The sequence below is a fragment of the Microcaecilia unicolor genome, chromosome 5 (genome assembly GCF_901765095.1).
Source record: "Microcaecilia unicolor chromosome 5, aMicUni1.1, whole genome shotgun sequence".
Classification (NCBI taxonomy): Eukaryota; Metazoa; Chordata; class Amphibia; order Gymnophiona; family Siphonopidae; genus Microcaecilia; species Microcaecilia unicolor.
The window spans coordinates 311,704,504-311,722,082 of NC_044035.1; the positions used below are offsets into that span (position 1 = coordinate 311,704,504).

The following is a 17,579-nucleotide window of genomic DNA, read 5'->3' on the forward strand; positions in this document are numbered from 1 at the left end:
ATGAGAGGTTTGCTTTTGTCAAAGCCCCCTGTCAAGCCTCCTACAGTGTCATGGGATCTCAATGTCGTTCTCACCCAGCTGATGAAACCTCCTTTTGAGCCACTGAACTCCTGCCATCTGAAGTACTTGACCTGGAAGGTCATTTTCTTGGTGGCAGTTACTTCAGCTCGTAGAGTCAGTGAGCTTCAGGCCCTGGTAGCCCAGGCCCCTTACACCAAATTTCATCATAACAGAGTAGTCCTCCGCACTCACCCTAAGTTCTTGCCAAAGGTCGTGTCGGAGTTCCATCTGAACCAGTCAATTGTCTTGCCAACATTCTTTCCCCGTCCTCATTCCTGCCCTGCTGAACGTCAGCTGCACACATTGGACTGCAAGAGAGCATTGGCCTTCTACTTGGAGCGGACACAGCCCAACAGACAGTCCGCCCAATTGTTTGTTTCTTTTGATCCCAATAGGAGGGGAGTGGCTGTGGGGAAACGCACCATATCCAATTGGCTAGCCCACTTGAAGTCAGCCTCCATTGAAGAAATTTGCAAAGCTGCGACGTGGTCATCTGTCCACACATTCACATCTCATTACTGCCTGCAGCAGGATACCCGACGCGACAGTCGGTTCGGGCAGTCAGTTCTTCAGAACCTGTTTGGGCTTTAGGATCCAACTCCACCCCCCGAGGGTTTGTTCTGTTCCAGGCTACACTCTCAGTTAGTTGGTAAATTTTTTTAGGTCAATCTCAGTTATGTCCTCGCCGTTGCGAGGCCCAATTGACCATGGTTGTTGTTTTGAGTGAGCCTGGGGGCTAGGGATACCCCATCAGTGAGAACAAGCAGCCTGCTTGTCCTCGGAGAAAGCGAATGCTACATACCTGTAGAAGGTATTCTCCGAGGACAGCAGGCTGATTGTTCTCACAAACCCGCCCGCCTCCCCTTTGGAGTTGAGTCTTCCCTTGTATCTCTTTTGCTACATACGAGACTGGCCGGCTCGAGCCGGTTTCGGGCGGGAAGACGGCCGCGCATGCGCGGTGCGCGCGGGCGCGCGAGAGCTAGCAAAGGACTTTGCTAGTGAAGATTCCGATTGGAGGGGCTGCCGTGGACGTCACCCATCAGTGAGAACAATCAGCCTGCTGTCCTCGGAGAATACCTTCTACAGGTATGTAGCATTCGCTTTACTTGTATGAAGTTTTGAAATGTGACCCAGTGCAATGTAGGTGATATTTTCTTACTTTTTTTTCTTTTAACCTTGAAGATGTAAATTACATATGCTTACTCCAAAGAAGGTTATGACCCTCAATGCTGCTGCTCACCTTATATGTAGATTTCCTCACTTCGCCAAAACCACTCCTCTTTTATATGAGCTACAGTTGGTTACCAATAAGAGAATGTCTTTCTAATTATGCATTTTCATTCATCAAATCCTGTTTGGTCAGTTTGAATAATCTTATTGAATTACTCCCTCATAATGCTGTTTCATCATCTAGAGAATATCTTGTCTTACATTTCCCTTTCTTTAAGAATGTAAAATAGTCTGTAAAATAATAAATAAAAGAATGTGATATATAAAACAATTCACTCTGCTAATTTCTTCTATCAAGGCACCAAAATTTGTAATTCTCTTTCTAAATTCAAGTTTACAGACAATTGCCTAACTTATACAAGTCTTCTAAAAACACATTTCTTCAGTCTAGCCTTTCTGAATGCAAAGAACTGTATTTGAATTTACCTACACCCTTTTCTTAATCTTATTCCCCATCTAGTCCTGCCTAATTATACTCTCACCTATCCACCCTTAATTGTTTGTTTTTGAGATAGTCTAAATCACTGGTTACTTATTGCACATGTATTAATTTGCTTCTTGAAGTTATTGTAATTTGTGTTATATTCTGTACATTATTATGTTTTATTCACTTTATTGTTTGTTTGTCAGCCACATTGAACTTGAGTCTATTTCAGGCTAATGTAGGATATAAGTGTCATAAATAAATAAATAAGCAAAGCAGATTGTATGGCTCATTGCTGTGATCTGCTTCCATAGAGTAAAAAGGTGCACAGACATTTATCAAGCTTTACTTCTGCAAGCATTGAGAAATTTGGATCTCTTCCTCCTCCTATTCCTCCATTATCTTTTTTTTTATAGAGTTTAACTGGACTTAACATATTTAAAAAATAGGTCTCTGAATAAGCACTGTACAGAATGCTCACGCTCACTGTGATTTAATTGCAGAGCATAAAGTAGATAAGTAAATTATTCCTGTAGCAGAGGCTATAAATGTGTGTTGATTGTTGTATTCTCTTTCAGTCTCAAGGATTTCAAGAATGGACTGCCATTATCCCGAATTCCCAGCTTATAGTCATTCCATATCCACACAATGATCCTCGCCGGTAATGTTTACATCCTTGCTAAACCATGTAACGTGATGGTATGAATGCTTAGATAACTATTTGATACACCTTTGAAGAGAGAGAGAAGATTTATTGTTCCTGCTGTGTTCTGGTATGAATATAATTATTTATTGTACTCCTGGGAAAACTTAAGACAAAACCAATGAAGAAAAACAATCTTTAACACTTCTCATTACAAGTAGATTAATTAACAACTGGTGTTCATTAAAACTTGTATACATATTGTTCTAGGTTTCTTAGTAGAGGTAGGTCAGATCATTATGATCATTTTGCCACTAATGCAGGTATTTCCTTAGACCTGGGGGATTTTTTAGACCACAGTGCTTGATCGGACTAATGCATATTTAATACATTGGTGTTAAATTGACTGTCAACTGTTGTGCAAGGGAATACCAAGATTTAGAACTTGATCGCATTTTGGCTAATTTGTACTTTATTATGATAATAAGAATTAGGTACATTATTTATAAATTGCTTCCAGTGGCTTTAGGAATATTATGTTGATTTTTATGGTGTACAGAGACACATATGGACAATCTCTACTGCCCAAAGGTTACAATCAAATAAAAATAGACAAGATGCACAACCAAAAAAAAAAAAAAAAAGAGCCTTTGAGCTAGAAAGAGCAAGGCAACGATTAAGAAGTATTAAACTGGGTGATTAAAGGAGAGATTTGATCAGCAATACCTTGGTCGGACCACTACCAACTGGATTTTATTTTGAACATCTATTTAAATTGTTGCTTATTCATAGATTTAGTCAAAGTTATCCTCTCTAGGGGGAATATCAATGAAAGCATTTTTGCTGGGATTCTGCATTATATAAAGTAGCACCTTTGACTAAGAAGAGTAGAACTAATAAACATTCCCCTTGGTTTATAGACGAACTCCGTACCGTGAGACACGACTGCCAACAATTAGAGAGGCATTGGCATAAAACCAAAGATTTTAGTTGACAGGCTTTCTTGGAAATTGCAATTTAAGCAATATTTTCAATTAAACAAGCGAACAGTACTTTCGATATCAAATTTGTCCAATGGAGTACAAAAATATATTCATTTATTTGCCAGGTGAATATATGAATATATTTTTTCTCCGAGGACAAGTAGGCTGCTTGTTCTCACTGATGGGTGACATCCACGGCAGCCCCTCCAATCGGAAACTTCTCTAGCAAAGTCCTTTGCTAGTCCTCGCGCGCCCGCGCGCACCGCGCATGCGCAGCCGTCTTCCCGCCCGAAACCGGCTCGAGCCGGCCAGTCTTCTTTTGTCCGCACTCGGTACGGTCGTGTTTCGCCGTGTTGAGCCCCGGAAAGTCGACCTCGCGCGTCCAAAGTTATTTTTGACGTGTTTTTTCTTCGGAAAAGTCTTTTAAAGTGTCGGGAAGTGCTCCGGTTTTCGTGTTACCCTTCCCGTACTTCCAGCTTTTTGCCCCGATAAGTTTTCTTTCGTCGTCGGGGTAGGCCTCTTTCGGCCTCGGTCAAGATTTTCTCCCTTTAAATCTTTTGGTGCTCTTTTTCCGTCATTTCGGACTTTGATTTCGCCGGCGTGATTTTTCCGCCCATGACATCGAAGCCTTCCAGCGGCTTCAAGAAGTGCACCCAGTGCGCCCGGGTTATCTCGCTCACTGATCGACACTCGTCATGTCTTCAGTGTCTGGGGGCCGAGCACCGCCCTCAGAACTGTAGTCTGTGTTCCCTGCTTCAAAGGCGGACTCAGGTAGCGAGATTAGCCCAGTGGAACGTGTTGTTCTCGGGCTCTTCGTCGGCATCGGCACCGGGATCTTCGAGTGCATCGACGTCGTCAGCGTCCAGACCATCTTCCTCGGCCGCCCCTGCATCGAGTGCATCAAGGCATCGGGCCTCTGCATCGGCGCCGAGACATCGGATAGCTGCATTGACGTCGGTGGTACCGGGACCTCGTCGGACGGTGGTGCATCGTCAGGAGTGCAGGTGAGGGCTGTCCATTCCCCTGCTGGTGGCGGTGAGCCTTCGGGTGGGTCTCCTCCTACCCTGAGGGCTCCTGCGGTACAGCCCCCCCGAGACCGACCTCCTTCGGCCTCGGCCCCGAGGAAGCGACGGCTGGATTCTACGTCCTCCTCGTCGGTGCCGGGGAGCTCCGGTGACATGCTTCGGAAGAAATCGAAGAAGCATCGACACCGGTCGCCTCCCCGCGTCGGCACCGAGAGCTCTGGGTCGCCGAGGGAGTCGGCACCCAGCAGGCATCGGCACCGAGAGGACCGCTCACCCTCTGTTCAGGAGGTGTCGATGCGCTCCACTCTGGACAGCCCGGAACAGCCTCCTCGCCCGGAACAGGTTCTGACGTCGACGCCTGCATCGACCTCTTTGCCTTTCTCTGCAGCCGCTCTGAACGAGAGCCTCCGGGCCGTTCTCCCAGAGATTCTGGGAGAGCTGTTGCGCCCTACCCCTCCGGTACCGGCGGTGCTTGCGCCTCCGGTACCGTCGAGCGTGGCGCTGGCTGCGGCCACCTCCCAGGAGGGCTCCCCGACTACGTCGGCGGAGGGAGCTTCGCCGATGCGGGTGAGGGAGTCTACCTCTCGACGCCCCCATCGTGGACGTGGCTCCACCGAGTCGAGCCGGGCGAGGTTGCAGACACAGGTTCGTGAACTTGTGTCTGACACCGAGGGTGAGGCCTCGTGGGAGGAAGAGGAAGACCCCAGATATTTCTCTGACGAGGAGTCTGAGGGTCTTCCTTCTGATCCCACTCCCTCTCCTGAAAGACAGCTTTCTCCTCCTGAGTCTGTCTTTCGCTTCCTTTGTCCGGGAGATGTCTACGGCCATCCCCTTCCCGGTGGTTGTGGAGGACGAGCCCAGGGCTGAAATGTTTGAGCTCCTGGACTATCCTTCTCCACCTAAGGAAGCGTCCACTGTTCCCTTGCACCATGTCCTCAAAAAGACATTGCTTGCGAACTGGACAAAACCTCTAACTAATCCCCACATCCCCAAGAAGATCGAGTCCCAGTACCGGATCCATGGGGACCCAGATCTGATGCGCACCCAGTTGCCTCATGATTCTGGAGTTGTGGATCTGGCCCTAAAGAAGGCTAAGAGTTCTAGAGAGCATGCTTCGGCGCCCCCGGGCAAAGACTCTAGAACCTTAGACTCCTTTGGGAGGAAGGCCTACCATTCCTCTATGCTCGTGGCCAAAATCCAGTCTTACCAGCTCTACACGAGCATACACATGCGGAACAATGTGCGGCAGTTGGCGGGCTTGGTTGATGCTCTCCCCCCCGAGCAGGCCAAGCCTTTTCAGGAGGTGGTCAGGCAGCTGAAGGCGTGCAGAAAATTCCTGGCCAGAGGGGTGTATGACACCTTTGATGATGCGTCCAGGGCCGCTGCTCAAGGTGTGGTGATGCACAGGCTCTCATGGCTGCGTGCCGCCGACCTGGAGAATAGACTCCAGCAGCGGATTGCGGACTCGCCTTGCCGTGCGGACAACATTTTTGGAGAGAAAGTCGAGCAGGTGGTAGAGTCTCTCCACCAGCGGGACACCGCATTCGACAAGTTCTCCCGCCGGCAGCCTTCAGCATCTACCTCTACAGGTAGAAGATTTTTCGGGGGAAGGAAGACTGTTCCCTACTCTTCTGGTAAGCGTAGGTACAGTCCTCCTTCTCGACAGCCTGCGGCCCAGGCTAAGCCCCAGCGCGCTCGCTCTCGTCAGCAGCGTGCGCCTCAGCCAGGCCCCTCGGCTCCCCAGCAAAAGCAAGGGGCGAGCTTTTGACTGGCTCCAGCAGAGCATAGCCGGCATCCAAGTGTCAGTGCCGGGCGACCTACCAGTCGGGGGGAGGTTGAAAGTTTTTCACCAAAGGTGGCCTCTCATAACCTCCGACCAGTGGGTTCTTCAAATAGTCCGGCAAGGATACACCCTCAATTTGGCCTCAAAACCTCCAAATTGCCCACCGGGAGCTCAGTCTTACAGCTTCCAGCAGAAGCAGGTACTTGCAGAGGAGCTCTCCGCCCTTCTCAGCGCCAATGCGGTCGAGCCCATGCCATCCGGGCAAGAAGGGCTGGGATTCTATTCCAGGTACTTCCTTGTGGAAAAGAAAACAGGGGGGATGCGTCCCATCCTAGACCTAAGGGCCCTGAACAAATATCTCGTAAAAGAAAAGTTCAGGATGCTTTCCCTGGGCACCCTTCTCCCCATGATTCAGCAAAACGATTGGCTATGCTCTCTGGACTTGAAGGATGCCTACACACACATCCCGATACTGCCAGCTCACAGGCAGTATCTACGATTTCAGCTGGGCACACGTCAATTCCAGTACTGTGTGCTGCCCTTTGGGCTCGCCTCTGCGCCCAGAGTGTTCACAAAGTGCCTGGCTGTGGTTGCAGCGGCACTTCGCAGGCTGGGGGTGCACGTGTTCCCATATCTCGACGATTGGCTGGTGAAGAACACATCCGAGGCAGGAGCCCTGCAGTCCATGCAGATGACTATTCGCCTCCTGGAGCTACTGGGGTTTGTGATAAATTATCCAAAGTCCCATCTTCTCCCAGTGAAGAAACTCGAATTCATAGGAGCTCTGCTGGATTCTCGGACGGCTCGCGCCTATCTCCCAGAGACGAGGGCCAGCAACTTGTTGTCCCTCGTCTCGCGGGTGCGAGCGTCCCAGCAGATCACAGCTCGGCAGATGTTGAGATTGCTGGGCCACATGGCCTCCACAGTTCATGTGACTCCCATGGCCCGTCTTCACATGAGATCTGCTCAATGGACCCTAGCCTCCCAGTGGTATCAGGCTGCTGGGGGTCTAGAAGACGTGATCCACCTGTCCACGAGTTTTCTCGAATCCCTGTATTGGTGGACAATCTGGTCCAATTTGACTCTGGGACGTCCTTTCCAAATTCCTCAGCCACAAAAAGTGCTGACAACGGATGCGCCTCTCCTGGGATGGGGAGCTCATGTCGATGGGCTTCACACCCAAGGAAGCTGGTCCCTCCAGGAACGCGGTCTACAGATCAATCTCCTGGAGTTGCGAACGATCTGGAACGCTCTGAAGGCTTTCAGAGATCGGCTGTCCCATCAAATTATCCAAATTCAGACAGACAACCAGGTTGCCATGTACTATGTCAACAAGCAGGGGGGCACCGGATCTCGCCCCCTGTGTCAGGAAGCCGTCAGCATGTGGCTCTGGGCTCGTCGTCTCGGCATGGTGCTCCAAGCCACATATCTGGCAGGCGTAAACAACAGTCTGGCCGACAGACTGAGCCGGATTATGCAACCTCACGAGTGGTCGCTCAACTCCAGAGTGGTGCGCCAGATCTTCCAAGCGTGGGGCACCCCCTTGGTGGATCTCTTCGCATCTCGAGTGAACCACAAAGTCCCTCAGTTCTGTTCCAGGCTTCAGGCCCCCGGCAGACTGGCATCGGATGCCTTCCTCCTGGATTGGGGGGAGGGCCTGCTGTATGCTTATCCTCCCATTCCTCTGGTGGGGAAGACTTTGTTGAAACTCAAGCAAGACCGAGGCACCATGATTCTGATTGCTCCTTTTTGGCCGCGTCAGATCTGGTTCCCTCTTCTTCTGGAGTTATCCTCCGAAGAACCGTGGAGATTGGAGTGCTTTCCGACCCTCATCACGCAGGACGAAGGGGCTCTTCTGCATCCCAGCCTCCGGTCCCTGGCTCTCACGGCCTGGATGTTGAGAGCGTAGACTTTGCCTCTTTGGGTCTGTCAGAGGGTGTCTCCCGCGTCTTGCTTGCTTCCAGGAAAGATTCCACTAAGAGGAGTTACTTCTTTCTGTGGAGGAGGTTTGCCGTCTGGTGTGACAGCAAGGCCCTAGCTCCTCGCTCTTGTCCTACACAGACCCTGCTTGAATACCTTCTGCACTTGTCTGAGTCTGGTCTTAAGACCAACTCTGTAAGAGTTCACCTTAGCGCAATCAGTGCATACCATTACCATGTGGAAGGTAAGCCGATCTCAGGACAGCCTTTAGTTGTTCGCTTCATGAGAGGTTTGCTTTTGTCAAAGCCCCCTGTCAAGCCTCCTACAGTGTCATGGGATCTCAATGTCGTTCTCACCCAGCTGATGAAACCTCCTTTTGAGCCACTGAATTCCTGCCATCTGAAGTACTTGACCTGGAAGGTCATTTTCTTGGTGGCAGTTACTTCAGCTCGTAGAGTCAGTGAGCTTCAGGCCCTGGTAGCCCAGGCCCCTTACACCAAATTTCATCATAACAGAGTAGTCCTCCGCACTCACCCTAAGTTCTTGCCAAAGGTCGTGTCGGAGTTCCATCTGAACCAGTCAATTGTCTTGCCAACATTCTTTCCCCGTCCTCATTCCTGCCCTGCTGAACGTCAGCTGCACACATTGGACTGCAAGAGAGCATTGGCCTTCTATCTGGAGCGGACACAGCCCCACAGACAGTCCGCCCAATTGTTTGTTTCTTTTGATCCCAATAGGAGGGGAGTGGCTGTAGGGAAACGCACCATATCCAATTGGCTAGCAGATTGCATTTCCTTCACTTACGCCCAGGTGGGGCTGGCTCTTGAGGGTCATGTCACGGCTCATAATGTTAGAGCCATGGCTGCGTCGGTAGCCCACTTGAAGTCAGCCTCCATTGAAGAAATTTGCAAAGCTGCGACGTGGTCATCTGTCCACACATTCACATCTCATTACTGCCTGCAGCAGGATACCCGACGCGACAGTCGGTTCGGGCAGTCAGTTCTTCAGAACCTGTTTGGGCTTTAGGATCCAACTCCACCCCCCGAGGGCCCTGTTTGTTCTGTTCCAGGCTGCACTCTCAGTTAGTTGGTAAATTTTTTAGGTCAATCTCAGTTATGTCCTCGCCGTTGCGAGGCCCAATTGACCATGGTTGTTGTTTTGAGTGAGCCTGGGGGCTAGGGATACCCCATCAGTGAGAACAAGCAGCCTGCTTGTCCTCGGAGAAAGCGAATGCTACATACCTGTAGAGGGTATTCTCCGAGGACAGCAGGCTGATTGTTCTCACAAACCCGCCCGCCTCCCCTTTGGAGTTGTGTCTTCCCTTGAAGTGTATTGTCTTGCTACATACTGGACTGGCCGGCTCGAGCCGGTTTCGGGCGGGAAGACGGCCGCGCATGCGCGGTGCGCGCGGGCGCGCGAGGACTAGCAAAGGACTTTGCTAGAGAAGTTTCCGATTGGAGGGGCTGCCGTGGACGTCACCCATCAGTGAGAACAATCAGCCTGCTGTCCTCGGAGAATACCCTCTACAGGTATGTAGCATTCGCTTTGTACTCCATTGGACAAATTTGATATTGAAAGTACTGTTCGCTTGTTTAATTGAAAGAGTTTTTGAGAGATATTATTTCAGGTATTAACAATTTGCCACACTTAGGTTCTTTACCTTCTGGTGTAGGGCAAAATAGTCTTTTTTTATTCTCTGCTTATTCAGGGGTTCTTTTACTAAGCTGCAGTAGCATTTTTAGCTCACAGTAGAAATCAGCTGGCAGTAAGTGCCGAGATGCCCATTATATTCCTATGGGCATCTCAGTATTTACCACCAGCTGATTTCTACCATGAGCTAAAAACACTACCACAGCTAAGTAAAAGACCCTTTCAGAGAAATTTTCCTGTTTGCACTTTTCTGAATTTGGATTTAGATCTGCCCATAGCATTGAAACTCTTTTATTGGTTTTAGATTCACATATTAAACAGTTAAGTTTGTTTCAGTAGACAGGCTATAGTACTTCTGCTTGATATATCTGCTACATTTGATGGTTTGGACCACACACTCTTGATTGAAATTGGTCTTACAGGTCATGTTCTTAATTGGTTTCAGGACTTTTTATGTAATCATAGTTACTGTGTAGAGCAAAATAATCAGCTTTCTAAATCCTGGTCTCCGGGTTGTGGAGTTCCCCAGGGTCTCCTCTGTCTCCTGTGCTTTTAAATCTTTGTTTTTTATGGCCACCTTGGGTAAGATTAGGCTGAATCCTGGGGAACTGTTGCTCTCTTATGCTGCTGATATTTTAATGCTAATACCTATTTCTGAATGATGATAGGTCTGACATTGCACAAAGAATTTCTCACAGTGTAGGGTAGGATTCAACGCTGTGCACTAGATAATATGCTAATCTAATGTAATCCAGGTATTTATATACCACAGTGTCCAATACAGATCCTAAGCAGTTTACAAAGGTGAAACATAACATAATAAGAAAAAGCAATGCACATACAATACTGATAGAAAAATGATAAAAATAAACGTAATAAATAATAGACATTCAAAAAATAATTTTTCAAACAAATAAGTTTCTAAATTCTTCCTAAAAACAAAATATGAAGATTCTAACCTAATTGCTAAAAGAATATCATTCCAAAGCAGCAGAAAAAGAAGCTGTCCAATGTCTACTAAACTTTGATCCCAATGGAGAAAATGGAAACAATGTACATCTACTTTTAGATCTACATCTGTTAAACTGAGAAAAAGCAGAAAAATGTAATTGATCCTAACAGGAAGCTAGGCACAAAAGCATAAACAGCCTTATGAATAAAACACAGAATCTTAAATGTAGTGACCGCAACAATGGGGTAATCCTATCAAATCTAGAACAGTGATAGATCAGTTTAACTGTTGTGCTCTGAAGTAGCTGCAATCTACCCATTATTTTTTGAGGAAGAGCAAAATGTACAGCATTGCAGTAGTCCAAGACAGAATAGTCACCTGAACCACTTAAAATGTTCCTGATAAAATAATGGTGTATAGATCTCAACTGTTTGAGTTAAAAAAAAAAAAAAAGCAAAACTTTTATGATCACATAGTTAACATGAGCCTCAAAGGATAGTGTTGAATCAAAAACTACACCCAAAATTCTCACTTGGTGCAGCACTGGTAAAGATTTTCCATTTTGCAAAGGATCAGAAACCGGAATACTGGATAGTGTATTGCTAAACCATAGAATATTCGTCTTTTCCACATTTAATTTTAACAGATTATCATAAGCCTATAAACTAACTAGAAAAATACATCATTAAAGTCAATTGTAAATCTGCAAATTCTGGTGCCAAAACAAAAATGTCATCTACATATGAAAACAAAAAAGTATCCTCAGGTAAAGCTATTGCACTTAAATCCACCATAAAGAGGTTAAACAATAAAGATGAAAGTGGGGAACCTTGAGGAACACCACACATATCTTTCAAGTTCTTAGAACACTCACTATTTTTTAGCATATAATAATCATGGTTCTCCAAAAACCCCTGGAACCAGTTGAACACTGAGCCACTCACCCCAGTTTCACTAAGTTCCTTAAGAAGTTCAGAATCGTCTATGGAGTCGAAGGCCCCAGATATAACAAATTGTAAAAGCACTATCTGCTTTCCAAGACTCAAAGCCCTACGAATTTTGGTGAGCAAAACCAAAAAGAGAAATTCAGTACTATGTTGACTCTAGAATCCAAACTGAGCATTATGCAGACATTGATGTCTTTCGACGTACTGAGACAATTGCTGACGCTTAATTCTAATAAAACTAAAATTCTCTGGTTTAAAAATCCTGACGTTATTACGCCGGACTCCATAAAGTTACCTACAGATATTATTTTGCCAGTTAAGGATAAGTCTAGAGTTCTAGATTCCTTTTTGTCTTTTGAACCACAGTTCAGCTGTGGAGAAAAACATTTTTTAAATTGAGGCAGCGACGATTAGTCAGATCCTATATTGATCAAGGTGCTTTTATTTTGCTGGTCCAGTTGTTGATATTACCCCATCTTAATTATTGCAATGTCCTTTACTTGGGTTTATCCTCTAAGCTTCTGAGAAATCTTCAACTAATCCAGAATACCTCGGCTAGATTAATTTTTAGACTTAATAAGTTTAGTAGTATATCGCCCCCATACAGCTAAACTACATTGGCCACCTATACACAAGAGAATTCTTTTCAAACCAGCCTGTTTGATGTTTCAGATCCTATATGGAGTTACTTTGTAACTACTGATAAATTTAGTTGTTACTCCTTTGTTCAGATTTTCCTCTCATTTATACAGTCAATTGATACTCTTACCTCCCTTTTTTAAAGGTATACACTTCGTTAAAATGGCCAATGCTATGTTCTTGTTTTTGACAGTGTCCTTTTGGAATTCTCCTCCTCTTGCTATCAGGACTGGGGAGTTATTTAACGTTTCACAAAAAACTTACAACTTTTCTGTTTGATAGATTATGATTTTATGATATGTCTTAGGTTTTGGTAGTTTTATTTAATTATTTAATCGCTATTTTTGAGCTGTAGTTTTATTTTGATGGATTTATATGTTATGCTATTTATTGTTTTGTAAACTGCAATGGACCCTCTTTCTGGGGATATAGCGGTTAATAAGATCCACATAGACATTAAATTCAGGTGACCCTCAGGGGGAAGAATGCTGTCTTCGGCCTAACCACTGGTAAGCCTTTTGTTGACTGGGAGGTGCGTGGTGGAGGTGCCCAGCGCTCCCACCAGCTGCCTTCCAGGTACTGTGGAGGACTTGCAACCCATCTGCATATCCTCACAGCGTTCTTCGGGTTGACTCCCAGGTCCACCATTCACTCCAGGTGCCATGCGCCTGACGGCATGTAAAGCATTTTCTCTATACACTTCGTATTTTCTCCCAGTTACTTCTTATGGCTCCAGTACACTTTCTCTTCTTGGTACTGTCCCTTCCCAGTCTCTTTCTCCATCTGAAACTACTAAATACTGCAGGAACACATTGCCCACCTTCTGCTTTCATCATCTCACCGTTTCTTTTGTTTTGTCTCTTCTTCTCAGCTCTCAACCTTCAACATTTCCTTCTTTCCATTCAACCACCTCCATTCTCTCTGAGTAATCTCGCCTTCCTTGCTGTCAACATGCCTCTCCTACTGTTCTCCATACTCTCTTGCTCCTTCTCCTGGTCTCCGCTGGAGATTTCAATCCCAGTTCTCAGGGCCGGTCTTAGGTAGGGGTGACAGGAGCGGTCACACAGGGTCTTGTGCCTCCAGGGGCCCCACAGCGCTTCCTGTCGCTCCCTGCCATTGATCCTCAGCTGCTTTCCTTCCAGCCACCCTGCATTTAAAAAGTTGCGGCGGTGGCAGCGGCAGCGAAAAAGCAGATTCACCTCTATAGCCTTTAAGCCTTCCCTTCTCTTTCAGCGTGCACTGTGCCGCCTTTCTATGATGCAATTTCCTGTTTCCGTGAAGGCAGCACAGTGCACCCTGAGAAAGAAGGTAAGGCTTAAAAGCTAGAGGCGAGCCTGCTTTTTCGCAGCTGCTGCGACTTTTTAAACACAGGGCGGCTGGAAGGCAAGCAGCTGAGGAAAACTGAGGGCACAGCTGGGGCTGGGGTTGGAAACTGAAACTCAGGGGCTGAAAAGGGCTGTAAGTTAAGTTGGGGGCTAGGGCAGGTGAGTCACTGGACATGGAGGGGAGAGCAGAGGAGAATCGCTGGACATGGATGGGATGGGACAGGAGAATCACTGGATGTGGATGAGAGGGGAGGACAGGGGGCAAAGGAGAATCGCTGGGAATGGATGGAGGGGAGCGCAGGAGAAATGCTAGACATGGATGGAGGTGAAGGAAGACAGGAAGGAGATGCACATGGATGGAGGGGAGGGCAGAGGAGAATCGCTGGACATGGATGGGATGGGACAGGAGAATCACTGGATGTGGATGAGAGGGGAGGACGGGGGCAAAGGAGAATCGCTGGGAATGGATGGAGGGGAGCGCAGGAGAAATGCTAGACATGGATGGAGGTGAAGGAAGACAGGAAGGAGATGCACATGGATGGAGGGGAGGGGAGATAGGAGAAATGCTGGACATGGATGGGAGGGGAGGGCAGGGAACAGAGGAAAATCACTGGATGTGGATGAGAGGGGAGGACGGGCAAAGGAGAATCACTGGACATAGATGGGAGGGGAGGGCAGAGGAGAATTGCTGGACATGGATGGGTAGGGGGGGCAGGGGAGAGAGGAGAGTTGCTATGGATAGATGGAGGGCAGGAGAAATGCTGGACATGGATGGAAGTGAGGGAAGACAGGAAGGAGATGCACATGGATGGAGGGGAGAGGAGAAATTCTGGACACGAATGGAGGAGAGGGAGAGTTGAAATGTTGGAAATGGATGGAGGGGAGGGAAGAGAGAGGATGTAAGATGAACATGGATGGAGGAGAGGAGAAAGAGGAGAAATGCTGGACATGGATGGAGGAGAGGGAAGAGAGAGGAAGGAGATGCATACTGACGGAGATGAGGGAAAGGGAAAAGAGGCCACACTTACAGAATTGTCCCAAAGTGTGGCACGAGAGTGTGGAAAGATGTAAACAGGATGGAGTCGGTCCAGAGGACGGCTACAAAATTGGTCAGCGGTCTCGATCATAAAACATATAGGGACAGGCTCATGAACCTCAGTATGTATATACTGGAAGAGAGGTGCGAGAGGGGATATGATAGAGACATTTAAGTACCTCAGTGGCGTTAATGTACAGGAGATGAGCCTTTTTCAAATGAAGGAAACTTCTGGAATGAGAGGGCATAAGATGAAGTTAAGAGGAAATGGGCTTAGGACGAGTCTGAGTAAATACTCTTTTACGGAAAGGGTGGTGGATACGTGGAATGGACTTCCGGTGGATGTCGTGGAGACAAAGACTGTGTTAGACTTTAAGAAGGCGTGGGACAGACACATGTGATCTCTTAGGAAAAGGAGGACTTAGTGGTTACTGAGGACTGGCTGGGCCGTACTGGTTATCCATCAGAGCCAAAAGGAAAGTCTAAAAAAAAGTTTGAAAATATGGGTTGATATGGATTTTCTACTATTCACTTATATTCATGACTAACCGTTAAGCCCGTTAAAACGGGCGAGATTTGTGTTTTGCAAAATGTAATAATTCTCACCTCCATCCATCCATGTCCAGCAAACCTCCTCTCCCCCCTGCCCTCCCCTCCCCCAATCCATGTCCAGCAACCCTGCTCTCTCCCCTGCCCTCCCCCCCCCCCAAGTCCTGCAGCCCTCCTGTATCCCCTGGCATCCCCACGTCCACCAACCGTCCTCTCTCCCCTGCCCTCCCCCCATATCCAGCAGCCCTCCTCTTTCCCTTGGCCCCCCCCCCCCCCCCGTCCACCAACCCTGCTCTCTCCCATGCCCTCCCCCCATGTCCAGCAATCCCCCTCTCTCCCCTGCCCTCCCCTCCATCGATCCATATCCAGCAGCCCTCCTGTCTCCCCTGGCCTCACCCCGTCCACCAACCCTCCTCTCTCCCCTGCCCTCCCCCCATATCCAGCAACCCTCCTCTTTCCCTTGGCCTTCCTACCCCTGCTCTCCCCTGCCCTCCCCCCATGTCCAGCAACCCTCCTCTCTCCCCCATGCCCTCCCCCCATGTCCAGCTACTCTCCTCGCCTGCAGTGCTTCCACACGGAGGTGAGAGACGCTCTCATGTCAGTGCAGGGGGCCCGATAAGGAGGGGGGCGGGAGCAGCGACGACGTCGGGGATGGGGTGGAGGTTGGTGCGCCGGCGATGTTGCTTCGTCTCCAGGCTCCAGCGGCAGCGTCCGTTTCCCTCGCTGTTCCGCCCTCTGACATCATCACGTCTTGACGCGAGGGTGGGACAGAGAGGGAAGTCTCTAATGCGCATTTGCGGGTGAGTCAGTCACTTGTCATTTATGTTTGATAAGTTTTTCAATGCCAGCATGTTAGTGTGTAGAGTAGTAGATGAAAAGCTCAGGTGCTGCCTTATAGGCTGCCCATGACCAGCTGTCTGATCTTATAGCCAGTGAACACTGCTAATCCTGGCAGTGAGTTGTTCGGTATTGATTTTTTTTTTTTTAAAGTGCTGGAGCGTACGTTTTGTATTGTAATATATAAAAACTTACTTTGATAACTGCCAACCAAAGACTTACAAGTTTAATTGGGGTTGGGGAGATGTTAGTATCACATCACTGCATACTTGTTTCCATGTCTCCACTCAGATTTATAGAGAAAATAAGCATAGGAGTCATTTTAATGTGTTATGACTGGACCTGCAGTATTTCTGCCTCACCCTGGAAAACAATGACTTTATTGCTTTGCTGTGCCCATTCACTTATATTACTTTCATGCCACTAAGAGATGGGACAGTAAATCTCTAGGTGGCATGTAAGTAATGTAGGTGACTGGGTACACCTCTTTCAATTAATGACAATGAATATTTTTTCAATCTCCCTCCTTGTGATCCAATATTTTATGTGGCTCTTCCTGCATTAAACAACCTCCAAGGCATTTACCCTTTAGCTCCCTCCTGGGATTTCAGTAAAAGCAATTTTTCTAAATTTATGCTTATAATAAAATCATATTGATTTCTTTTTTTTTTCTATCCTTGCAAATTTATTAACTTAAGGGGTTAACCTTTTTGTTTAATATTTATTGATTGGGATCTAGATTTACAGCAAATACAGTTTTTTTTTAATTGGCAGATCATTGAATTTTTCAGCTGAATAAGTAATTGATCGCTAGGTTAATAAAAAAGTAGAACTGTAATTTGTTTACATAGTTATAAATGCTTGTGTGTGCATATGTTTTCCTTACAAATGTCATTGTTACTAGATTTAAAAGCATAGAACTTAAATTTCCAAAAGTGCAGCTCAGAAGTCCTGTATGTCTTGCAAATATAATTCAGTTCCCCCATTTTTTTATGGCTAACTTTTCTTAATCCCTCCAGCACTCCAACTCTTAAGCAAATGATACAGTTTTGTTCCTTTACAACATCTATCCCTTTTTACACGAAGAGAATTGCACTCCTTATGTCACCAACATCTGAAAGTGGGCTAAAGAAGCCACTAAGAGCATGCAAATAATTTTAAGCCATAGAATTTGTTACCAGAGGATATGGTCAAAGTGTCTAGCATAGGTTGGTGTAAAAAGGATTTAGGTAGGTTCCTAGATGAAAAGTCCATAAACAATTACATTTATATTTTCTTGGATTGAGCTCATACCTTTTGCAGTAGTTACTCAAGGTGAGATAAACTGAGGTACACTAGGAGGCTCATTTTCAAAGCACTTAGCCTCCCAAAGTTCCATAGAAACCTATGGAACTTAGCCTCCCAAAGTGCTTTGAAAATATGCCTCTAGGTATTTTTCCCTGTTGCCAGAACGGATCACAATCTAAAGGTTTATTTAGGACAGTGAAGGGTTAAGGGGGTCTTTTACTAAGGTGCGCAAGCGTTTATTAGCTCATGCTAAAAATCAGCTGGCGCTAAACGCTGAGGCACCCATAGG

The 17,579-nt window shown here is 46.9% G+C and overlaps 1 protein-coding gene across 1 annotated transcript in view; it reads left to right on the forward strand.

Annotated features, from left to right (window-relative positions):
• The window catches only part of ITFG1 (integrin alpha FG-GAP repeat containing 1), a 312,588-nt gene that overhangs the window by 277,246 nt on the left and 17,763 nt on the right, over positions 1-17,579 (forward strand). Inside the window, exon 16 of the mRNA XM_030204383.1 lies at positions 2,293-2,375. Coding sequence (XP_030060243.1) covers positions 2,293-2,375 — 83 coding nt within the window. The remainder of the gene's footprint in view (positions 1-2,292; positions 2,376-17,579) is intronic.